At 46.3% G+C, this 25,318-nt stretch overlaps 1 protein-coding gene across 2 annotated transcripts in view; it reads right to left on the bottom strand.

Annotated features, from left to right (window-relative positions):
* The window catches only part of FRMD5 (FERM domain containing 5), a 269,594-nt gene that overhangs the window by 112,922 nt on the left and 131,354 nt on the right, over positions 1–25,318 (bottom strand). For both annotated transcript variants that reach the window (XM_030190473.1, XM_030190474.1), the window contains one exon: positions 21,648–21,726. In XM_030190473.1, the coding sequence (XP_030046333.1) occupies positions 21,648–21,726 (79 nt within the window). The remainder of the gene's footprint in view (positions 1–21,647; positions 21,727–25,318) is intronic.

Below are 25,318 nucleotides of genomic sequence, written 5' to 3'. Positions count from 1 at the left end.
AATGACTCTCTGCACCTCAATCCCTCTCAAAGCAGCATTGAGGAGCGCCATAGAGGTTAGTGTAGAACCGGATAAACTCCTTCTATATGGCTTCCCTGCGTGTGTGGTTGGTTCCTGCGGCATCCCTAATTCGGCCAATGTAACTTTTTGCTGACCTCTGCTTCACTAAAGAAGCCAACAATTTACCAGTCTTATTGCCCCATTGGTGTAGGCAATAGTTGTAAAGCTTAATACTATAGAGCCCTAGCGCCCAGCACCACCTGAACCTGTTTCTTAACATCAAAGTAAACCTTGCGTGACACATCAGATGAGCTGAAAACGAAAGCCCTCCTAGCATCTCCCAATTGCTTTGAAAGATCACGAATCTTACGTTCCCTATCTCTATTCAAAGATGCAGTGTACGCTATGATTTTACCTCGAAGCACCGCTCTAGCTGCTTCCCAGTAAACGCGAGGCCCAACAGACTGAACGTCATTCTCAGCAACATAATCCAACCACCCCTGGCGTAGATATTTATGAATCTCCCGGTCTTGATAAAGAGCAGGATTCATACGCCAACGAAACGTATCCACCCTATCTCCCCACTCTAGCTCAACCCACAGAATAAAAATTAGGTGCATAAATATTACAAAGAGCTACCCACTTTCCTTGCAGTAACCATGCCACAATTAGAAACCGACCTTCTGGGTCCTGGTATAGCTTGTGGAACGTAAACACGACGCTTCTCTTAAACAATATGGCTACTCCCTGCTGCCTGCTGTTATAGGCGGCAAAATATAGACCCCCCATCCAATCCCTCTTTACTTTAAGGTGTTCTGCCTTCCCCAAATGGGTTTCTTGTAGAAATGCTATATCTGTGTGCAATCTCTTAAGCGCCTGCAAACTTTTTGCTCTTTTCACCGGAGCGTGGACACCATCAACATTCAACTCTACCACTTTAACAGCAACCATGCAGCACCGTCAGTAAACGAGGAACAAACTAATACACCGCTATTCTCAATGTGCCCAGAAGACCTCCCAGCTGAGTCCCCGGGGCAGAAGTGGAGTTGACATCACAAAACAGAGACTTCCCCTTCCAGACACTCTGTGGTAACAATCCCCCCCCCCCCATGCCCTGTAGAAGTTCAGCAAACAACGACCACACTTATCCCTCCTAACGCCCCCCCCAAAACAGAACCCCTCCCAGGGATTAAACCAAACCCGCCCCCTCCCTTCCAACCAACCCACCGCAGAGACCAACAAAAGAAACACACATAACCCATACCGAACCACAACAAGCATCCCCTTTCCTCCACACCACTAACCTTCCCATACCCCCCATCCCCACCCCCTTCTACAAGCAGTAAAAGAAAGATCTTCCTAAGAAACAGGAAATCTAAAGTAGTAACATACTTAGACGAACTTAGACACCCCTGTTTAAATCAACCAATGAGGAAGAAAAGAGACATAAAGTTCAATTTCTCCATCAGGCTCACCCGAGCCCCAGGCCTAGGTCCAAGCTGCCAATCGACATCAGGCTTCTCAGCAGTAGTAAAGATGTATGAAACACAAACCAGACTCCTGCTCAGCACCTGTACAGCATTGTAGAACAAAGTCACACACCTCCGCCAATCATTGCAGCTTGTTCACAAAAGAGCCCAAATCTCCAGATTCGGTAAAAAAGATAGTTTTGTTGTCATGCACCACACACACCTTCGCCAGATACAATAGTACAAATCTTATCCTTTGTCAAAAAGGTGCTTACAATACCGGCCCATCTGCCTCCTCTGATCAGCAACACGTACCGAGTAATCTTGGAACAGCAGCAGCTTATGTCCGTTGTAGTCAATCGACTTCTTTCCTCTATATGCCTGTAGTACTCGATCTTTATCTGCATAATTGAGTATTCTGGCCAGCACAGGTCTCGGACGCTGCTTCCCCTCATGCAAGGCCCCAACACGATGGATCCTCTCAACTCTCAATACCTTACCTGGAAACTTTATGTTTAGATATTCCGGCAACAACCTCTCGATGAAGTTCCAAAGGTCCGTTTCTTTTACAGATTCAGGAAACCTATAATTCACAGATTGTTTCGCCTGCCTCTGTTCTCTTGATCATCAACTTGCTGCATTAGAAGTGCACACTGCTTCTCAAGCGTCAGAATCTTCATGTCTGCCATCTCAGCACGATCCTCCTGACGCAATATATAGTCCTCCGTCTGCTGAATTCGCGCGCCCTGTCACTCCAAGGAGTCTCGGATGTGATCCACTGACGTTTGCAGCTTAGGCAGTTTGTCCTCGAGCACAACCGATATCTGCTGCACTAAATCTTTAGTGGACTCCGCCGATAAACTCGTCGGTGGAGGACTCACTGGCGCCGCTGTCATCTTCGGGCCCGAGGTATGCACAAGGAGCTTTCCTGCCCGCTGGGTCTTTGCGGGCATAACCCTCTATTCCACCATTAAAACGGTTCATCTCGCTGTCAGATATCATCCAGCCCTGCATATGGAAGATCTCACAGGTAAATTTAAAGAATTTGGGGTGGCCGGAGCAGAGCTTGGCTTAGAGATGTCTGCTCAGCTAAAGAGCATCACGTGACCCCAGCCTTTAAACTAAATTGATCAAGTTTCAATTTTACGTCACAGTATGCAGAAAATCAGCTGATCAAGCACTAAGCTCTCTGATAGGCTTGGACATAACAGCATCCCTTTAAAACAAAAAAGGAACCATAATTCAACTGTCATTCAGAAAACAAAACGTCAGATAACGACAAGGGTTAGGAAAAAGAATCAAGCTCCATAATAGATTAAATGAAGAAAGAAAGAAAGACCCAAAACACAGTAAAGCCATGAACTAACAATTGTTTTACTTTCAATAGGGCATAAAAAATAGTGCAAGAAGGTTTGTCTCCTGACGAAGCAACCGAAACACAGGTGCTCTGTTGAGCAGACCAATACAGACAGCACTATTCTATAAGTACTGGTGTTGCCCTTCACACAACAAAAGGGAAATATAGATAAAGAATAAATGGATTCTGAAATAAATTGAAAAATATATTTAAAAAGATAAAGGAAAAAAACCTTTTCTATCCTAGATTTTTGGCTAATGAAGAAATCGGTTCGGCAGCTGACAAAGCGAACAGCAGAAGCCTTTTCCTCCTTAAAGACCCTAAACATAGAAAGCATAGATGAGAACTTATTCTAATTAGGTGTCCCGTCCCGGGTCCTTACCGGTGCTCCCGCGGCAGGGAGCGATGATCGCCGGGGTGCGCAGGCTCCAGGGCGGCAGGGACAAGCCGCCGACGGGGCCATCATCACCGCGGGTCGCTCTGAGGCTGGCGACCGGCGGGAGCAAACGCCGGCCTCGGGGAAGGGGAGACGCCGGCCAAGATGGCAGTGCCGGCGTCGTCGTCTCCCCGGCCAGAGCGGCAGCAGGCAAGTCCCGCCCACTCACGCCGGATTGGTGCGTGGTAGGGGAGTCTCCGCCTGGTAGGCAGGACCGCCAATCCGGGCGCTCCTTGCCTATCAGGGCCGGCGGGATTGGCTCCCTTCCAAGAAGAGAAGAGATGGGCGGGGGATTTAAACCCCGAAGCAAGAAGGGCCCAGGGCTTCCGTTTCGATTGTCAGAAGCCGACGCCGTGGAGTGCAGAGACTGTGTCCCTTCAGCTAGCCGTCCTTGCTAGCTACCCCAGTGACTGTCTTCAGCTAGCCGTCCTTGCTAGCCACCTCCAGAGACTGTGTTCCTTTCAGCTAGCCGTCCTTGCTAGCCACCTCCAGAGACTGTGTTCCTTTCAGCTAGCCGTCCTTGCTAGCCACCTCCAGAGACTGTGTTCCCTTCAGCTAGCCGTCCTTGCTAGCCACCTCCAGAGACTGTGTTCCTTTCAGCTAGCCGTCCTTGCTAGCCACCTCCAGAGACTGTGTTCCTTTCAGCTAGCCGTCCTTGCTAGCCACCTCCAGAGACTGTGTTCCTTTCAGCTAGCCGTCCTTGCTAGCCACCTCCAGAGACTGTGTTCCTTTTAGCTAGCCGTCCTTACTAGCCACCTCCAGAGACTGTGTTCCTTCAGCTAGCCGTCCTTGCTAGCCACCTTCAGTGATTGTGTTCCCTTCAGCTAGCCGTCTTTGCTAGCCACCTCCAGAGACGGTGTTCCTTCAGCTAGCTGTCCTTGCTAGCCACCTTCAGTGATTGTGTTTTCTTCAGCTAGCCGTCCTTGCTAGCCGCCTTCAGAGACTGTGCTTTTGCAGCGCTAGCCGCCCTTGCTAGCGGCTCTGTCGAGACTGTGTTGCTGGCGTCCAGCCAGGCCGGCCGTCACCCCGCGGTTCCAGCAGTCCCGCTGGCCGCCTGCAGCTGGGGGCTCAACCCTCGGTGAACGGCGGACGCCGCGGGTGAAGATCCGGGGTGCGCGGCAGTCCTCTGAGGTCCTACGGGCCTCAGAGAACCTAAGGGCTCACCTCTACCCAGACCGGACATTAGGATTAATACCTTTCAAATATTTGAACGTCTGTATCATGTAACCCCTGTTTTTGCTTTCCTCCAAGGTATACATGTTCAGGTCGGCAAGTCTCCTCGTACGGTTTGCAACGCAAATCTCAAACCATTTTTGTAGCTTTTCTTTGCACCGCTTCCAGTCTTTTTACATCTTTAGCAAGATAAGACCTCCAAAACTGAACACAATACTCCAAGTGGGGCCTCACCAATGACCTACAGAGGGGCACCGGGATCTCCTTTGTTCTATGCAGCCTAGCATCCTTCTGCATGGATTTGGATACCCGCCTCGATGGATGACGGAAGATATTGTGGAGATCATTTATGTGAGTAAGAAGTGCAAGTAAAAAGAATGAATACTATACTGAGAGTGTCTTTGTAATAGTTGATAGTGTGACATATGTTGTGATTGTATCCAGATTTCCCTTTTGAAAAAGCAACAGCAAAACTCGGCCAGAGTTAAGGGAATAACAAGAGATGAGTGGAGCGAGGTTTGTTCACAGGGAAGTTTAAGTATATAGTTTTTTACATTTATTCACTATATCACGGATAGCCCTAAGAGGCAAGTAGGAATTAATAAATGTTGTTAAAAGATATTATGATGATTGAAAGGTAGAATATTTAATCTCCATAGAAGATATGTAGTATCAACAATATATCATTACTGCTATATGGGGGCGGTTAACACTAGTTGATATATTATTGGTGACATATATTGGAAAAACTAAATACGAAAGGGCGAAACCTCTAAGAGAGAAACTACACTGGCTACCACTCAAGGAATGAATAGAGTTCAAGATCTGCACAACCGTCCACAAAATCATCCACGCAGACGCCCCACTCTATATGTTAAACCTAGTGGACCTACCACCCAGAAACGCCAAAAGATCGGTCTGCAAATTCCTCAATCTGAACTTCTCCAGCTGTAAAGGAATTAAATACAAACAGTCATACGCTACTACTTTTGCGTATAAAAGCACACAGATCTGGAACGCATTACCCATGGCCCTGAAGAATATGGACAATTTGATCAGCTTTCACAAATCTTTGAAAACACATCTCTTCAACAAAGCCTACTAAAGACATCCTTAATAAATCATTCCTCAAACTATTCAGGTGCATCAAAAACACCTCTCACAACACCTTACCTAGCACCTTGCATCTAAATCACCTACCTTCAGCTTATTATCGACTGTATTTAAGATCATGTAATGACTGCATCATAACAACTCTCTGTAAGCCACATTGAGCCTGCAAAAAGGTGGGATAATGTGGGGTACAAATGCAATAAATAAATTAAAAAAAATAAATAAATATATATATATATATATATATATATATATATATATATATACAGTGCACTCCATTTAAGTGCACGTCGGATAAACGCATGCTCCGTTTAATTGCATGCCGTACTTCGGTCCCGTTTTTGGCACCATCAATTTCTATGGGGACAAACTTTGGTTTAGCATACCACTGATAAGTGCAAGATTCATTTATATGCATGGTTTAAGACTGCTCCTCTGCAGGAAAGACTCCGCATAAGCGCACGCACGGAATATGGAAGTCGATTGGCACGTGATAAAGGGGCGATAAATTTGAAATCTCATTGGTTAACTGCCACAGGCAGAATAAGTGAAAGAAAGTTGTTAGAATGTACACTGGAGTCGTCGTCGTCATCGCGCAACTGTAAGACTTTAACACTGGCTGAACGAATAGAAGTTCTTAAAAAATTAGAGGAGTGTGGTAGCCGTGTTAGTCCACTCTTAAGGTTATCAATAGAAATCAAACAAAATAAAACATGGAAAAGAAAATAAGATGATACCTTTTTTATTGGACATAACTTAATACATTTCTTGATTAGCTTTCGAAGGTTGCCCTTCTTCGTCAGACTATCAAGTCTCTTGAGACTTGTATAGCTGTTTCTTAAGAGTTATTTAGCTATAAGTCTCAATATCTTGAAGTATAAACCCCTAGCACATCAACACACCTAAATCTCGTGTTCTTTTCTGAAGTTCCTTTATTGAATAACATAGATGATTACTCACAGTTAGATGTTCATAAGCACAAAGGAACCCTGTAGTTTCATGAGCTGTATCAGTGGAGAGAAGGTAGAAGCTTAAGTGGGATCAGCTCATTGCAGAGATAAGAAAAGTAGTTCCACAGATAGAGGCAGCTCGGAGTTAGGTGTTTGGGAATGCAGTACCCTCTTTTAGGAGAGTATTTCCGATCTGACAAAGAAGGGCAACCTTCGAAAGCTGATCAAGAAATGTATTAAGTTATGTCCAATAAAAAAGGTATCATCTTATTTTCTTTTCCATGTTTTATTTTGTTTGATTTCTATTGATAACCTTAAAAAATTAGAAAACAAACAAAGTCAAGCATCTATTGCTAAAGAATATGGTGTCAATCCCAGTCAAATTTCACATATCTTGAAGCAGAAAGATCAGCTTCTGGAAGACTGGCAAAACAATAGAAATCCACACAGGAAACGTAAACGGGCAGGAAAAGCTGAGGATGTAGAAGATGCTCTTCTTCGGTGGTTTTCTTAAGTTAGGAGCAGACAGTTTCCTGTCAGTGGTCCACTGCTTATGGAGAAAGCTAATCAGATAGCTGAAAGTCTTGGACTAACTGAATTCAAAGCCACTGTTGGATGGTTGGAAAGATGGACGGAGAGGAACAACATAAAATTCAAGAAACAGCATGGTGAAAAACAAGACGCTAATGACTTTGGTGCTGAAAACTGGGTTGTTTCAGTTCTTCCTACCATCTTGAACGAGTTTGCACCTCATGACATTTTCAATGCTGACGAAAACGGTCTCTACTGGCGAGCGATTCCTGATAGGGCACTTGCATTCAAACAAGCCAAAACTACAGGAAGTAAAACGTCGAAGGACCGTCTGATGATCCTCCTTTGCTGCAATATAGATGGGAGTGAGAAGTTGGAACCACTCGTCATTGGAAACAGCAAACAGCCCCGTTGCTTCAAGAATGTTAAGCGACTTCCTGTGTCATACGAGGCTAACACAAATTCTTGGATGACTGGGGAAATTTGGAAGCAGTGGCTAAAGAAGTTAGACACTAGAATGCGGGCACAAAAGCGAAAGATTTTGTTGCTTTGTGATAATTGTGCTGCACACAGTGATGATGTCAGGCTGTCTAACGTCAAGGTGGTCTTCCTGCCACCAATTTAGTGTTTCTTTCTTTTTTATTTTTTTTCTTTATTTGTTTTATTCTCAATACAAAATTGTTGTATGTAACAGAGAAAGATATGTAATACAACAGCTCATTCATCAAACAAGTATACACAGCTGCAATAATTAAGTAAACCCGTACATAAACTTGTGCAATATGTTGTCCGTTGTAATAAGGAGCCCCTAATCCTTCTGTATTGAGTTTTCATTTTACCCCTATCATCCAATCACACATCCAACCTATGGATCAGGGCATAATAGCCAATTTAAAAAAAACATTATCGGGCTCTTGTGCTACATCATCTGATGAGCGTTATGGATGACCAGACTGGCAAGGATAAACGTGCTGTCGAAATGGCTCGTAATCTATCACTGTTGGATTCCCTACATATGCAGAAAGAAGCCTGGAATCGTGTTACACAGGCAACCATTGTGAACTGCTACAAGCGGGCAAGCTTTGTTAGGGATGTGGAGATGGACATAACAGATGCAGCTGTTGCAAACGCGTCAGATGAACAGGCTATTGACATCCCAGTCGGTGTTACTGAAGAGGAGTTTCATCACTACGTAGCTGTTGATTATGATCTACAAACAGCTGACGACAGCACTGATGTCGAGATACACACCTACACGCAGGCAACGGCTGATGATGAAACAGATGATGAAATGAGAAGCGAGGCACATGCTGACGAAATTCAACAACCTCCTGTCAATTTTGCAAGATCGCTGAAGAGTCTCCACACCATGCGGGCCTATCTGGAGGCCACTGGATGTCAGTGCTATGACAGATTTTACCGTCTGGCAGACGTAGTCTATGGAACTCACAGACACAATAGTGTACAGAGGACTATGACTGATTACTTCAAGTAAACCTAACGTCAGTTAACAGAGACTGTATAACGTCAGTTAACGCAGACGCATACTGTACGTATAATAAACAGTACTGTACATATGTTTATCAGATGTCAAGCTTCTTTGGGTCACAACGGTTAAGTGCACGCTCCGGTTAACTGCATGTATTTCTTTGGTCCCAGACCCTTACACTTAAGCGGATTGCACTGTATGTATGTATGTATGTATATATATATATATATATATATATATATATATATATATATACTGATGTCTAAAAACATGTTTGTGTGAGGGTTTACATAGTGTTATCTTTAGTGACTGAATCCACTATACAACTATGTACATACTTCATTAATAAATTTGGAACGCCTAATATGCAGTGATAGTTCCATTGATTCTACCACTTTTCCTCTAGGGGAACACATAGTAAGAAGGGTGAACTCAGCACATTAAACAATTAAAAAATTAATTAAAAAATTCTTTAAGTGTATATTGGTGATACAATTACATTTTAACTGCCAGACCCTCGACCATTCATCTGTTTGGAGATCCCTTCTCATTGTTTCTTTCTTTTCAATTTTTTTTCTTTATTTGTTTTATTCTCAATACAAAATTGTTGTACGTAACAGAGAAAGATATGTAATACAACAGCTCATTCATCAAACAAGTATACACAGCTGCAATAATTAAGTAAACCCGTACATAAACTTGTGCAATATGTTATCCGTTGAAATAAGGAGCCCCTAATTCTTCTGTATTGAGTTTTCATTTTACCCCTATCATCCAATCACACATAGTCCACCTCACCAATCATGCATGTCCTTCCACAACATCAAACCCCTTGCACCCTCATAACCTAAATCCCCCCTCCTCCCTCCTAACCCAACCTGTTTAGACAGGAAGCCCACAAATAAGCATATTGGCGATAGATCAATTTAGGGGAACTACGAAAACTCTGGATCTCGTATTTGCCTACCTCCCTCATTTTGGCCTTCCACAGCTCCCCCGTTATCCTTTCCGAGGATATCCAATAGTGCAAGATAGTTTTCCGAACCAACAACGACACATAAATAAGTCGTCGTTGTGGGAATTTAAGTCCTTGAGTCACCAATAAGGATTGGTCCCCCAATAATAGAGTCGCATAGTCCCAGTCCAAGGTTCTATGTACTGTAGCATTTAGGACAGAAAACGCCTCATTCCAAATCCCCAGAGCCGGGCACTCCAAAAAGGAATGGAGGAGATTCCCCCCTGCTCCACCGCATTTACTACATCTATCGTCATTCCACAATCCCATAACAGCCCCCTTCGCCCTAGTGATATATGCTCTGTGTAGGATCTTATATTGTGTCTCCTGTAGATCTGCGGCCTTGACCATTCTATAGATAAGGGAAAAAAGTTTCCCAAAATCTATTCCTGTGTACTGAGTCCCAAGATCTTCATTCCACTTATTCACCAATATCTCCATACCCCCCATGGGCCCATTCATGGTTAATACCCTATACCAAGTGGACAAGCTGTTGGCCTTGCTAGGTATCTGTAATAAGATTTTATCCATCAGGCCTCATGTTCACCCGTCACCATACTTCCCCCTCAGAGAGGACCAATAGTGTCGAACCTGCAAATATTGTAACAAGTTATTGTTTAGGACCTCCCATTTCTCCTTTACTTGGTCGAAGGTGAAGAAAATCCTCTGTTCTTCATCCACAAGCTGACCCAGAATCCTACATCCTCTAACTCCCCATTTAGAGAACACCGAATATCCCAATCCCTCTGGAAATGCTGCATTACCCATCATGCTAAGATACGGGGAAGCATCCGGGGATCGTTGTTGTTGTCGTCTCCACCATATCCACGCTCTCCGCATTGGTTTTAAAAATTCTAATTTATTAGTGATCCGAGGATTCCCACTAGTACCCAAATGAAGTAAATTAAGAAAAGTCCACGGGTGGCTCCAATCTTCGAACCCTTCCCTAGGTAGAAATCGCGGACACCCCCCTACTCCCTCATAAATAAGTCGCAGCATTGCCGCCGCATTATACCGACGTAGATCCGGTTAGGGATAATTTGGCTTGCCCAATGCGTGCCCCTTTCCCCCGCCATACAAAAGTTCCAATAAGGGACCTAAACAGTCGCTCTTCCTTCCGAAAAACCCAGATCGGGGCTACCTGTAAGGGGTAAAGGATTTTTGGGAGTATGACCATCTTCGCGAGAGCCACCCTGCCCATCAGCGATAGAGGCAGGTCCTTCCACATGTCACATAACTGTTTAATTCTACCCAGGACCTCAACTACATTTCGCTGGTAAAATACTGGTACTCCAAAAAATGCCTAGGTACTTCATTGCCCCCCCCATTGGTTGAATTGGAAGTCCCACCATCCCTGGGTCCTCCCGCATTCCCGATAGTGGTAGTAATTCCAACTTAGCATAATTCACCTGCTACTACTACTACTTAACATTTCTAGAGCGCTACTAGGGTTACGCAGCGCTGTACAAATTAACAAATAAGGACAGTCCCTGCTCAGAAGAGCTTACAATCTAGAGGACGAAATGTCAAGTTGGGGTAGTTAAGATTTCCTGAGAAGAGGTGTAGTGATTAGGTGCCGAAGGCGACATTGAAGAGGTGGGCTTTGAGCAATGATTTGAAGATGGGTAGGGAGGGGGCCCGGCGTATGGGCTCAGGGAGTTTGTTCCAAGCATGGGGTGAAGCGAGGCAGAAAGGGCGAAGCCTAGAGTTGGCGGTGGTGGAGAAGGGTACTGAAAGGAGGGATTTGTCAAGAGAGCGGAGGTTACGGGTGGGGACATAAGGGGAGATGAGAGTAGAGAGGTAAGGAGGGGCTGCAGATCAAGTGCATTTGTAGGTGAGTAGGAGAAGCTTGAACTGTATGCGGTATCTGATCGGAAGCCAGTGAAGTGACTTGAGGAGAGGGGTGATATGAGTATATCGGTCAAGGCGGAAGATAAGACGTGCGGCCGAGTTCAGGATGGACTGAAGGGGGGATAGATGGCTAAGTGGGAGACCGGTGAGGAGTAGGTTGCAGTACTCAAGGTGAGAGGTAATGAGAGAGTGGATGAGAGTTCGAGTGGTGTGCTCGGAGAGGAGGGGGCGAATTTTGCTAATGTTATAGAGGAAGAAGTGACAGGTCTTGGCTATCTGCTGGATATGCGCAGAGAAGGAGAGGGAGGAGTCGAAGATGACACCAAGGTTGCGGGCAGATGAGACGGGGACGATGAGGGTGTTATCAATTGAGATAGAGAGTGAAGGGAGAGGAGAAGTGGGTTTGGGTGGGAACACAATAAGTTCCGTCTTGGCCATGTTTAGTTTCAGGTGACGGTTGGACATCCAGGCAGCAATGTTGGATAAGCAGGCCAGTACTTTGGCCTGGGTTTCCGCAATGATTTCTGGTGTGGAGAGATAAAGCTGGGTGTCGTCAGCATAAAGATGATAGTGGAAACCATGAGAAGAGATTAGGGAGCCTAAGGAAGAGGTGTAGATTGAAAAAACAAGGGGCCCAAGGACGGAACCCTGGGGAACTCCAACAGAGAGCGGGATAGGGGAGGAGGATGAGCCATGAGAGTGTACTCTGAAGGTACGATGGGAGAGATAAGAGGAGAACCAGGAGAGGACAGAGCCCTGGAACCCAAAGGAGGACAGTGTGTCAAGAAGTAGGTTGTGATTGACAGTGTCAAAAGCGGCGGATAGGTCGAGGAGGATGAGGATTGAATAGTGACCTTTAGATTTGGCGAGGAACAGGTCATTGCAGACTTTAGATAGTGCTGTTTCTGTCGAGTGTAGGGGGCGAAAGCCGGATTGAAGCGGATCGAGGATGGCATGAGAGGAGAGGAAATCAATGCAGCGGCTGTGAATGGCGCGTTCAAGTATCTTGGAGAGGAAGGGTAGGAGGGAAATGGGGCGGTAGTTGGAGGGATAGGTAGGGTCAACTGATGGTTTTTTGAGGAGTGGTGTGACCACGGCATGCTTGAAGGTGTCTGGGACAGTTGCAGTGGAGAGAGAGAGGTTGAGGATATGACAGATGGTGGGGGTGATAGTAGGAGTGATGGTGTTAAGTAAGTTGGTGGGGATGGGGTCTGAGGAACAGGTGGTGGATTTCGAGGAGGAGAGGAGATGGGCGGTTTCCCCTTCGGTGATAGCAGGAAAAGAAGAAAAGGAGGCCTGGGTAGGTTGGTTGAGAGAGTGAGTTATAGGATGAAGAGGAGGAGAAGGTTTAGTGGTGAATTCAAGGTTGATCTTCTGGACCTTGTCATGGAAGTAGTCGGCCAGAGATTGCGGAGAGAGTGAGGGGGGAGTGGGAGCGTAGGGCACTTTGAGGAGGGAGTTGAGGGTGGCGAAGAGACGACGAGGGTTAGAGCTGAGGGAATTAGTCAATTGGGTGTAATAGTCCTGTTTAGCGAGGAATAGGGAGGATTGGAAGGAGGATAGCATGAATTTGAAGTGAATGAAGTCAGTTTGGGCGCGAGATTTCCTCCAGAGGCGTTCAGCCGAACGGGCGCAGGAGCGAAGGTATCGGGTGCAAGGGGTCAGCCAGGGCTGGGGATTGGTACGCCTTGTGGGACGGGAGATGGACGGTGCAAGGGTGTCAAGAGCAGAGGAGAGAGTGGCATTGTAAGTAGAGACAGCTTTGTCAACAGATTTGGAGGACAAGATGGAAGGGAGGAGATCAGAGATATAAGAGGATAAGGTGGCGGGGTCAACAGCCTGGAGATTTCTGGACGTAGTAGTTAGTGTGGGGCGAGATTGAGGGGGAGGGTGCTGAAGTGTGAATGTGATTAGGTGATGGTCAGAGAGAGGAAGAGCTGAAACGCAGAAATTGGAGGGAGAGCAAGTGGAAGAGAGGACGAAATCAAGACAGTGGCCAGATTTATGAGTAGGGGTGGTGGGGCTCAGTTGGAGGTTGAAGGAGGAGGTAAGAGTGAGGAACTGAGAAACATATGAGTCGGATGGGTTATCAGTGTGAATGTTGAAGTTACCAAGAATGAGGGATGGGGATGAGGGCTCGAGAAAAACGGTGAGCCAGGCATCGAAGTTGGTAAAGAAGGAATGACTGCAACTCTGAGTGGCAGTGGGTGGAAAGACGGATGGAGTGAACTTCAAAGGATGAGAAGCAGTGAGACTGAGGTAGGGGGAGAGGTTGAAAACTGCAGGAGGGCGAAAGTAGTAGACCGACGCCGCCACCGCGGCCAGCTGGGCGGGGCGAATGGGAGAAAAGATAGCCTCCGTGGCATAGGGCTGCGATTGAGGCAGAGTAAGGCGTACAAAACCCCAACCTTGGCTGACTTCTAATATCCGCTACCTACTTTCCTGTACCCGCTCCGCCGAACGCCTCTGGCGGAAATCTCGGGCCCTTGCTGATTTCTTACACTTTAAGTTCATGCTGACCTCCTTCCAATCTGCTCTTTTACGTGCCAAACAGGATTATTATATCCAACTGACCAACTCTCTTGGCTCTAATCCTCGACTTCTCTTCACCACATTGAACTCTCTCCTCAAGGTGCCCCCTCCCCCAACTCCCCCTTCATTATCTCCTCAGACCCTTGCTGAATTCTTTCACAACAAGGTTCAAAAGATAAACCTTGCTTTCTCTACCTCACCACCTCTCCCTCCACTAGTCCGTTCCCCTCTCTCTCCTTCCCCTCATTCCCTTTCCTCCTTTCCTGAAGTTACTATTGAGGAAACTACACTTCTCCTTTCTTCCTCAAAATGTACCACCTGTTCCTCTGATCCCATTCCCACCCACCTTCTTAATGCCATCTCTCCTGCTCTTATTCCTTTTATCTGTCACATTCTCAACCTCTCACTTTCCACTGCGACTGTCCCTGCTGCCTTTAAACATGCTGTGGTCACACCTCTCCTTAAGAAGCCTTCACTTGACCCTATTTGTCCCTCTAATTACCGACCCATCTCCCTCCTTCCCTTTTCTCTCCAAATTACTTGAGCGTGCTGTTCACCACCGCTGCCTTGATTTTCTCTCCTCACATGCTATTCTTGACCCACTACAATCTGGTTTTCGCCCTCTCCACTCAACCGAAACTGCGCTTACTAAAGTCTCCAATGACCTATTACTGGCTAAATCCAGAGGTCAATATTCCATCCTCATTCTTCTTGATCTTTCCGCTGCTTTTGACACTGTCGATCACAGCATACTTCTCGATACCCTGTCCTCACTTGGATTCCAGGGCTCTGTCCTTTCCTGGTTCTCTTCCTACCTCTCCCTCCGCACCTTTAGTGTTCACTCTGGTGGATCCTCTTCTACTTCTATCCCTCTGCCTGTCGGCGTACCTCAGGGTTCTGTTCTTGGTCCCCTCCTCTTTTCTATCTACACTTCTTCCCTTGGTTCATTAATCTCATCCCATGGCTTTTCCTACCATCTCTATGCTGATGACTCCCAAATCTACCTTTCTACCCCTGATATCTCACCTTGCAAAAGTTTCAGCGTGCTTGTCTGACATTACTGTCTGGATGTCTCAACGCCACCTGAAATTAAATATGACCAAAACCGAGCTTCTCATTTTCCCCCCCAAACCCACCTCCCCACTCCCCCCCGTTTTCTATTTCTGTTGATGGCTCTCTCATTCTCCCTGTCTCCTCAGCTCAAAACCTTGGGGTCATCTTTGACTCTTCTCTCTCCTTCTCTGCTCATATCCAGCAGACTGCCAAGACCTGTCGTTTCTTTCTTTACAACATCTGTAAAATCCGCCCCTTTCTTTCCGAGCACTCTACCAAAACCCTCATCCACACCCTTGTCACCTCTCGTTTAGACTACTGCAATCTGCTTCTTGCTGGCCTCCCACTTAGTCACCTCTCCCCTCTCCAGTCAGTTCAAAACTCTGCTGCCCGTCTCATCTTTCGCCAGGGTTGCTTTACTCATACTACCCCTCTCCTCAAGACCCTTCACTGGCTCCCTATCCGTTTTCGCATCCTGTTCAAACTTCTTCTACTAACCTATACTGTAAATGTACTCACTCTGCTGCTCCCCAGTATCTTTCCACACTCGTCCTTCCCTACACCCCTTCCCGTGCACTCCGCTCCATGGATAAATCCTTCTTATCTGTTCCCTTCTCCACTACTGCCAACTCCAGACTTCGCGCCTTCTGTCTCGCTGCACCCTACGCTTGGAATAAACTTCCTGAGCCCCTACGTCTTGCCCCATCCTTGGCCACCTTTAAATCTAGACTGAAAGCCCACTTCTTTAACATTGCTTTTGACTCGTAACCACTTGTAACCACTCGCCTCCACCTACCCTCCTCTCTTCCTTCCCGTTCACATTAATTGATTTGATTTGCTTACTTTATTTATTTTTTGTCTATTAGATTGTAAGCTCTTTGAGCAGGGACTGTCTTTCTTCTATGTTTGTGCAGCGCTGCGTATGCCTTGTAGCGCTATAGAAATGCTAAATAGTAGTAGTAGTAGCATCGAAGTCGGTAAGGAAGGAATGACTGCAACTCTGAGTGGCAGTGGGTGGAATAGACGGATGGAGTGAACTTCAAAGGATGAGAAGCAGTGAGACTGAGGTAGGGGGAGAGGTTGAAAACTGCAGGAGGGCGAAAGTAGTAGACCGACGCCGCCACCGCAGCCAGCTGGGCGGGGCGAATGGGAGAAAAGATAGCCTCCGTGGCATAGGGCTGCGATACAGGCAGAGTTGTCAGGGGTGAGCCAGGTTTCAGTTAGGGCAAGCAGTTGAAGGGAATGGGAGATGAAGAGATCGTGGGTAAAGGGAAGTTTGTTGTAGATCGAGTGGGCGTTCCACAGGGCACACGAGAAGGGGAGGGAGGAGGGGGATAGATATGAGACTGGAGCTATCGCGGGAACGTTTGCATAGATGAGGTGAGGGTGAGGACAGGTGTGAGGGACCTGGGTTGGGATTGATGTCTCCCACGGATAGCAGGAGAAGGAGCAAGACAGTGCGGAGAAGGGTGGGAGAGGAAGGTCAACGAAGGCGACGAAGATGGGATGCGCTTAGGAAGAAAGGGGAAGGGTTCATGGCAGGAAGGAGGTGTTGAAGGTTGAGAGCTAGGAAGGAGGAGGAAGACAGTAGGGATGGTGAGGTGGTGAGCATAAGTCACCTGCAACCCTGACAAGTCCCCGAACTCCCGTACCAGATCAAGTGCTCTCTGTAAATCTCTAGGTGCATTGGCCACATATAGTAATATATCATCCGCATACAAATTCACGCGTAGCTCCCTGCTGCCTACTCGAATTCCTCGTATATCTTCACTAGCTCGAATTCGTATAGCCAGCGGTTCAATTGCCAATAAGAAAAGGAGTGGCGAGAGCGGGCAACCTTGTCTGGTCCCCCTCTGAATTGGGAAGCTATCGGTCAACTCACCATTGACCAGAAATCTGGCCGATGGATATGTATAAAGTGCCTGAATCCAAGATGCATAAGCCCCTGTAATGCCGAACCACCCCAAAAAGATAAGGCCAGGATATGCTGTCAAAGGCCTTTTCAATGTCAAGGCCTACAATGGCTTCCAAACCTCCTTTCCCTTTGCGCACATGAATAGCCATTAACGCTTGCATGATATTCACAGATGCGTATCTCCCTGGGACAAATCCTACCTGGTCCTCATGAACTAGGGTGTGAATAACCTGATTAAGGCAGCGTGCGAAAATAGCTGCCAAAAGCTTCACGTCTTGATCCAGCAAGGAGATGGGGCAGTAAGATCCTTCTCATTGTTTCTACTCCCTCCAGGGTATCCACTCTATTGGCTATCTTCGTGTTATCTGCAAAAAGGCAAACCTTTCCTTCCAACCCTTCAGCAATATCTCCCACAAATATATTAAACAGAATTGGCCCCAGCACCAACTCCTGAGGACTCCACTGCTCATCTTCCTTTCCTCTGAGCGGATTCCATTTACCACCACCCTCTGTCACCTGTCGGTCAACCAGTTTCTTATCCAGTTCACCACTTTCGGTCCTAAGTGGAGGAGTCGCCTAGTGGTTAGGGTGGTGGACTTTGGTCCTGGGGAACTGAGGAACTGAGTTCGATTCCCGGCACAGGCAGCTCCTTGTGACTCTGGGCAAGTCACTTAACCCTCCATTGCCCCATGTAAGCCGCATTGAGCCTGCCATGAGTGGGAAAGCGCGGGGTACAAATGTAACAAAAAAAAAAAAAGTTCAGTCATTTCTGCTTATTCACGAGTCTTCTGTGGGGGATCGTTATCAAAGGCTTTGCTGAAAACCAAGTAGATCACATCTAGCGCACGCCCTTCATCCAGTTCTTTGGTCACCCAGTCAAAGATGTCAATAAGATTTGTTTGGCACGATTTTCCTTTGGTAAAGCCATGTTGCCCTTTTTGTGCGGTGGGAGCAAGCGGGCATTGCGAATTTTTGTGCTGTGCTGCAGGGGGGAAGGGTGAAGAGTTTTGATACGCTGTACTCCATGTATAGTTTGCCCGGGGGGGGGGGGGTACCCTCAGGAGACGGAAAGTCTGGAAATTTTGTGGCTTCTATTGAGGAGGGTTCCCAGACCAATATCAGTGATATATAAATTTTTAAGGGGATATGATCCCAGACCATTTGGTTTTCAGGGTGCTTGGCAGGAAGATTTAAATTGCCGCTTTTCTGATCAGGAGTGGGAAGTTATTTGTGGGGAGATTCAGAAAGCTTCGGTATGTGTTTTGGTGGAGGAAAATGCCTATAAAGTCTTAAGCAGATGGTATTACACCCCGGAGAGATTAAAGCAGATGTTCCCGGGTACAAAAGATTTATGCTGGAGGTGCAATTCGCAAAGAGGCTCCTTTATACATATATGGTGGGCATGCCCCAGGTGGTAGGTATCCTTTTGGCATACGGTTATGAAAGCATTAGTAAAGTTGATTGATTCGTCTTTGGTGTGCAGTCCTTTGGTGTGCCTTTTGGACTTATATAATGAAAGGGACTCTTGAGAGGAGCGTAAATAGTTGCGCCTGGGGTTGGCAACAGCTAAGTGCCTCATAGCACAGTATTGGAAGAGGGCGGATCCCCCGACACTAGGTAACTGGAAATGTAAATTGGGCCAGTTAATACAAATGGAGCGACTAACGGCATACCGCAGGGAGAGGGCATTGCGACACAAGGGTGGATGGGATCGATTACAACAAAGATTGACAAGTATTTAGGATTGTGGAGTATTATAGGAGGGGGGTGGGGTAGGGGGGATGGGAAGGGGTACTACTACTACTTAACATTTCTAGAGCGCTAGTAGGGTTACGCAGCTCTGTACAGTTTAACAATGAAGGACAGTCCATGCTCAAAGGAGCTTACAATCTAAAGGACGAAATGCCAAGTTAGGGCAGTCTAGATTTCCTGAATAGAGGTATGGTGATTAGGTGCTGAAGGCGACATTGAAGAGATGGGCTTTGAGTAAGGATTTGAAGATGGGCAGGGAGGGGGCCTGGCGAATGGTCTCAGGGAGTTTATTCCAAGCATGGGTGAGGAGAGGCAGAAAGGGTGGAGCCTGGAGTTGGCGGTGGTGGAGAAGGGTACTGAAAGGAGGGATTTGTCTTGAGAGCGGAGGTTACGGGTAGGAACGTAGGGGGAGATAAGGGTAGAGAGGTAGGGAGGGGTTGCAGATCAAGTGCATTTGTAGGTTAGTAGGAGAAGCTTGAACTGTATACGGTACCTAATCGGAAGCCAGTGAAGAGACTTGAGGAGAGGGGTGATATGAGTATATCGGTCCAGGCGGATGATAAGACATGCAGCAGAGTTCTGAATGGACTGAAGGGGGGATAGATGGCTAAGTGGGAGGCCAGTGAAGAGTAGGTTGCAGTAGTCAAGGCGAGAGGTAATGAGAGAGTGGATGAGAGTTTGAGTGGTGTGCTCAGAGAGGAAAGGGCGAATTTTGCTAATGTTATAGAGGAAGAAGCGACAGGTCTTGGCTATCTGCTGGATATGCGCAGAGAGGGAGGAGTCAAAGATGACTCCGAGGTTGCGGGCAGATGAGATGGGGAGGATGAGGGTGTTATCAACTGAGATAGAGAGTGGAGGGAGAGAAGTGGGTTTGGGTGGGAAGACAATAAGCTCGGTCTTGGCCATATTCAGTTTCAGGTTGCAGTTGGACATCCAGGCAGCAATGTCGGATAAGCAGGCTGATACCTTGGCCTGGGTTTCCGCAGTGATGTCTGGTGTGGAGAGATAAAGCTGGGTGTCGGTCGGCATAAAGATGATATTGGAAACCGTGGGATGAGATCAGGGAGCCCAGGGAAGAGGTGTAGATTGAAAAAAGAAGGGGTCCAAGGACAGATCCCTGAGGAACTCCAACAGAGAGCGGGATGGGGGTGGAGGAAGAACCATGAGAAATTACTCTGAAGGTACGGAGGGAGAGATAAGAGGAGAACCAGGAGGGGACAGAGCCCTGGAACCCAAATGAGGACAGTGTGGCAAGAAGTAAGTTGTGATTGACAGTGTCAAAGGTGGCGGATAGGTCGAGGAGGATGAGGATGGAGTAGTGGCCTTTGGATTTGGCAAGGAACAGGTCATTGCAGACTTTAGATAGTGCTGTTTCTGTCGAGTGTAGGGGGCGAAAGCCGGAATGAAGCGGATCGAGGATGGCATGAGAGGAGAGAAAATCAAGGCAACGTTCAAGTATCTTGGAGAGGAAGGGTAGGAGGGAAATTGGGCGGTAGTTGGAGGGACAGGTAGGGTCAAGTGATGGTTTTTTGAGGAGCAGTGTGACTACAGCATGCTTGAAGGTGTCAGGGACAGTTGCAGTGGAGAGAGGTTGAGAATATGACAGATGGGGGGGGGGGGTTACAGTAGGGGAGATGGTGTTGAGTAGGTTGGTGGGGATGGGGTCAGAGGAACAGGTGGTGCATTTCGAAGAGAAGAGAAGATGGGTGGTTTCCTCTTCGGTGATATCAAGAAAAGAGGAGAAGGAGGCCTGGGTTGGTTGGTTGAGGCAGTGGGTTAAAGGGTGAAGAGGAAGAGATGGTTTGGAGGTGAGAGTGTTTCAAGAATCAGGGGATGCTCTCAAGTTGAGTTGGGAGTGGAGTTGGGTAGAGGGATGGGGAAGGGGATGTTGTATATTAGGGGTATACAGTTTAGTTGGGTGGTGGATACTGTTTATGGAGCACTTGTGTTATTATGAGTTTCCTAACCGTTGATACTGTGGATAAGTTAGTTAGATATAGTAGTTTATAGATATGAGCCCCTGCATGGGCAAATGTGAACAGGATGTGCTCTTTGAGAAATTGGCTGTTGTAGAGTTATTCTAATAAAAAATATTTAAAGTAAAAAAAAAAAAAGAATAAGAGAACAGCCACTACCACGTCAAACGTTGCCTAAGCTCTGACCTCCCTGTCTCTGCACGAAGTGCAGAATTCTGTGTGAATTGCAGGCCTTCCTATGATATCAGTTTAAGAACAGCTCAGTCTTCCATGAAGTGCAATGTACTAACACACCCAGAATTAGACACAATCGGGAAAACACTCAGCTGGCGGCAATGAAGGTTTTCTTTAAGCCTCTGCTGACTTTATGTCCCCATCTTGAATCTTGGGCCACATCTGGCACCAGTACTGAATATTAATGTATGTGCAGACGGATGGTTCTTATCCTGTTCAGGTCTTAACCAGATAGGTCTGTGTTCTATACAGTCTGATCTGTCTGGTTACCTTAACAACTACTACCCTCTCAACATCCAAGCCATAAGGGTCGGAAAGCAGTCCAGACTCCACAGTTCTTCAGAAGCTAATTCCAAAAGTAGAGGGAACCATTATCTGTTTCGGCCAATAGGGGGCAATAAGGATCATGATCCCCTTATCCTGCTTGAGTTTCAACAAAGGATGCGCATACAAAAACCTGTTCCCAACCCAGGAGAAAGGCATCGCACTTAACTTCATAATTGCCAGCCCCTGGGCCTCCAACATAGCCATTTTTGGCTTCAGCGGTTAGAAGGATAAGGGTCACTGAATATCAGCTGAGAGCCCCACATAGGCTCCTGCCTGGTTAAACCACTTTGAATATTGACCCCAACGTGTTCTAAGCAATCAATAGGTACTTTTTCTAGACATGAGCCTTTATTCAAAAATGATTTCTGCCATTCTGTGCTTATAGAAAACACTCATTATGAAAGCAGACCAACACACGCTTGAATAAAACTCTGGTGATCAGCTGGCTAAGAGTGAGAAAAGAAAATGCCCCACCTGGTAATTTCTTCTTTCAAAGCAGATGGATCTGTTGGGTAAAACTTCACTCGAAAACACATGCTGTAGGGAGGTTGAGCTGGAAGACAAAGGAAAAATCAGAATGACCCACTGATATTCCTTGTATCTTTATTGCTCTTTGCTTAAAATTATTTCATAAAAGGATTATCAAATCAAAAATTAGACTAAATCAAGTAAATGGATCATGGGGTTCAATCTGAGTAGTTCTTCATAACTCTTAATTTAAAAACAAAATACTGCTTAAGTACAGAACTCACATGCAAGCACAAGTGGTGGAGGAGTGGCCTAGTGGTTAGGGTGGTGGACTTTGGTCCTGAGGAACTGAGTTTGATTCCCGGCACAGGCAGCGCCTTGTGACTCTGGGCAAGTCACTTAACCATCCATTGCCCGCCGCATTGAGCCTGCCATGAGTGTCAAAGCGCGGGGTACAAATGTAACAAAAATAAATCCCTGCTTCAATTTAATCATGAAGAAATCTGAGTACCCCATGTACTGATTACAATACAGTCAGTCAATCACAGCCTCAGTCTCCCATGCTCTGGGGCACAGACTCTATGCTTTAGAGTGAGAGGAAGGGGCCATGCTATACAACATTAGGCAACCTAGACAAACCTTCAGCCTTGCACCCCTCCCCCTGATACCTTTCATACTCCTAACCCTTGCATAAGATATTAATTAAACTGAACAATCTTGATTACTCCAATAACATCCCTGCCAGAATGATCCTGTAAAATGCAAATCTGGATATTAAACAGTTAAAACTGCAGGATGATGAATCTATGATTCAACAAATAATGGACCAAGGATTCACCATAAAGGTCTATGTATATATGGAGTGGGGTGGGGGGGAGTCGCATCTATCACCAGGATAACAGCCCACTGCTCTCTTCAGAGTGATTTATTTGAAAAACCCTTTAGTGATTGTTGTGATCATTGCCAAAAAAAAAACCTCCATCCATACAACTGCAAATGTGATTGCTATTCAAATGATAATTAATCCATCAAGGCAATTTACATCACACTGAATGACTGGCGGTAAATTTGAAAAATAATGCAGGAGAGCACTTCTATTTTGGCTCACTAACCAGCTCATTTTCAAAAGTGATCGCCGGTCATCTTCCGACACAAATCGGAAGATGGCCGGCGATCTCCTGAAACCAGCCAAATCGGTATAATCGAAAGCCAATTTTGGCCGGCTTCAACTGCTTTCCGTCGCGGAGCCGGCGAAATTTCAAGGGGGCGTGTCGGTAGGGTAGTGAAGGCGGGACGGGGGCATGCTCACAAGATGGCCGGATTCGCTCAATAACGGAAAAAAAAAAGCCAGGCTTGATGAGCATTTCGCCGGCTTTACTTGGTCCCTTTTTTTTTCACGACCAAACTTCAAAAAGGAGCCCCAACTGACCAAATGACCATCCGAGGGAATCGGGGATGACCTCCCCTTACTCCCCCAGTGCTCACCAATCCCCTCCCACCCAAAAAATAAAAAAATCCAAGTGCTTGTCAGGGACGTCCTAAATCAAACTATTTTGCTCGGCTTTTTAAGTAGTACCAGTGGGATTTGAACCGGCCACCTCTGGATTACAAGACTGATACTCTAACCACTTGGCCACAGCTCCACTTACTTGGATGTCCCTCCCTTTTGATTATGCCCCTTCAGGTCTCTCTCAGCCAATCAGAGTGCATTTAACTGTCTGTGAGTGGCTGAGAGAGACCCCTGTCTATGATTGGCTGAGAGAGACCTGAAGGGGCATAATCAAAAGGGAGGGACATCTAATAAGTAAGTAAGAATCAGGCAGGCTTCGTTATGTGACACAGAAGCATCCGCCCTCAGAAGTTTTGCCCCTACAGAATTCTTTTGCTCCACTACAGCACTGTGATGCTCCTGAAAATAAAACTGAGGCGGAAGAAAAAGAAAAAGCAAAGAAGTTGGAACAAAAAGATATGAAGGTACCCAAAGAGAAAAGACACCCCCAAATCACTAAAACCGAAACACATACTTGGAAATGTAGATGGAAAGTGATGACCACAAATGCTCGCAGTCTAAGCAATAAAGTTCATGACCTTCATGCCCTAATCTTGGAGGCAGACTTGGACATAGTTGCAATCACAGAGACATGGCTCAATGGTTCTCATGAATGGGATGCAAACATACCAGGCTATAATCTTTTTAGGAAGGATAGAGAGGGGCGTAAAGGTGGAGGAGTAGCTCTGTATGTGAGAAATGATATCACAGCGACTGAAATGACAGGGAACTGGGGAAAGGAAGAAGCGATATGGATCACCTTAAAAAGAGAGGATAGAACCTCTGTCCATGTGGGTGTTGTCTACAGACCCCCGACACAATTGGAGGACCTAGATAAAGATCTGATCGCTGATATTCAAAAGTTGGGGAAGAAAAGAGAGGTGCTGTTGTTGGGAGATTTCAATCTGCCGGATGTAGATTGGAAGGTTCCGTCTGCGGAATCGGAAAGAAGTAGAGAGATCGTGGATGCTTTTCAAAGTGCTTTACTCAGACAAATGGTGTCAGAACCCACGAGGGAGGGAGCGACGCTGGATCTGGTACTCACAAATGGGGATAATGTGTCAAATGTCCGAGTGGGTGCCCACCTGGGCAGCAGTGACCATCAAACGGTTTGGTTTGATATGACGGCTGAAGAGGAGGGTGGCCACTCAAAACTCAAGTCCTGGATTTCAAACATGCTGACTTTAGTAAAATGGGGGAATACCTGAGGAAGGAGCTGATGGGATGGGAGGAAATACAAGAAGTGGAAGGACAGTGGTCCAGACTGAAAGAAGCTATAAATAGGGCCACAAACCTTTATGTAAGGAAAGTAAATAAAAGCAAGAGAAAAAGGAAACCGATATGGTTCTCCAAGCAAGTGGCAGAAAATAAAGGCTAAAAAGTTGGCGTTCCAGAAATACAAAAAAACTCAAGAAAAGGGACACGAGGAGGAATACCGGATGAAACTGAAAGAAGCCAAGAGAGAGATACGTCTGGCGAAAGCGCAAATGGAAGAACAAATGGCTAGAAATGTAAGGAGGGGTGGCAAAATTTTCTTCAGGTATATTAGTGAAAGGAGAATGACTAAAAAGGGAATTGTGAGACTAAAAGATACTGCGAGCCGCTATGTGGATAATGATGAAGAAAAAGCAAATTTGCTAAATAGATACTTCTGTTCTGTTTTCACAGAAGAAAATCCTAGAGAAGGACCGCGATGGACTGCAAAAAGTACAAATGAGATTGAAGTAGATAGAGCACCATTCACGGAAGACAGTGTCTATGAACAACTTGAAAAGCTAAAGGTGGACAAAGCCATGGGACCGGATGGGATCCACCCTAGGATATTGAGGGAGCTCAGAGAGGTTCTGGCGGGTCCTCTTAAAGATTTGTTTAATAAATCCTTGGAGACGGGAGAGGTTCTGAGGGATTGGAGATCGGTGGATGTGGTCCCTCTTCACAAAAGTGGTGATAGGGAAGAAGCTTGAAACTACAGGCCGGTAAGCCTCACCGGTTATTGGAAAAGTAATGGAAGCGATGCTGAAGGAAAGGATAAGTGAATTTCCTGGAAGCCAATAAGTTGCAAGATCCCAGACAACATGGATTTACCAAAGGGAAATCGTGCCAAACGAACCTCATTGAATTCTTTGAT

Source organism: Microcaecilia unicolor, chromosome 1, assembly GCF_901765095.1.
Source record: "Microcaecilia unicolor chromosome 1, aMicUni1.1, whole genome shotgun sequence".
NCBI classification, from domain to species: domain Eukaryota; kingdom Metazoa; phylum Chordata; class Amphibia; order Gymnophiona; family Siphonopidae; genus Microcaecilia; species Microcaecilia unicolor.
Note: the sequence above shows the minus strand (reverse complement) of the source record. Positions and strands in the feature narration are given on the sequence as shown.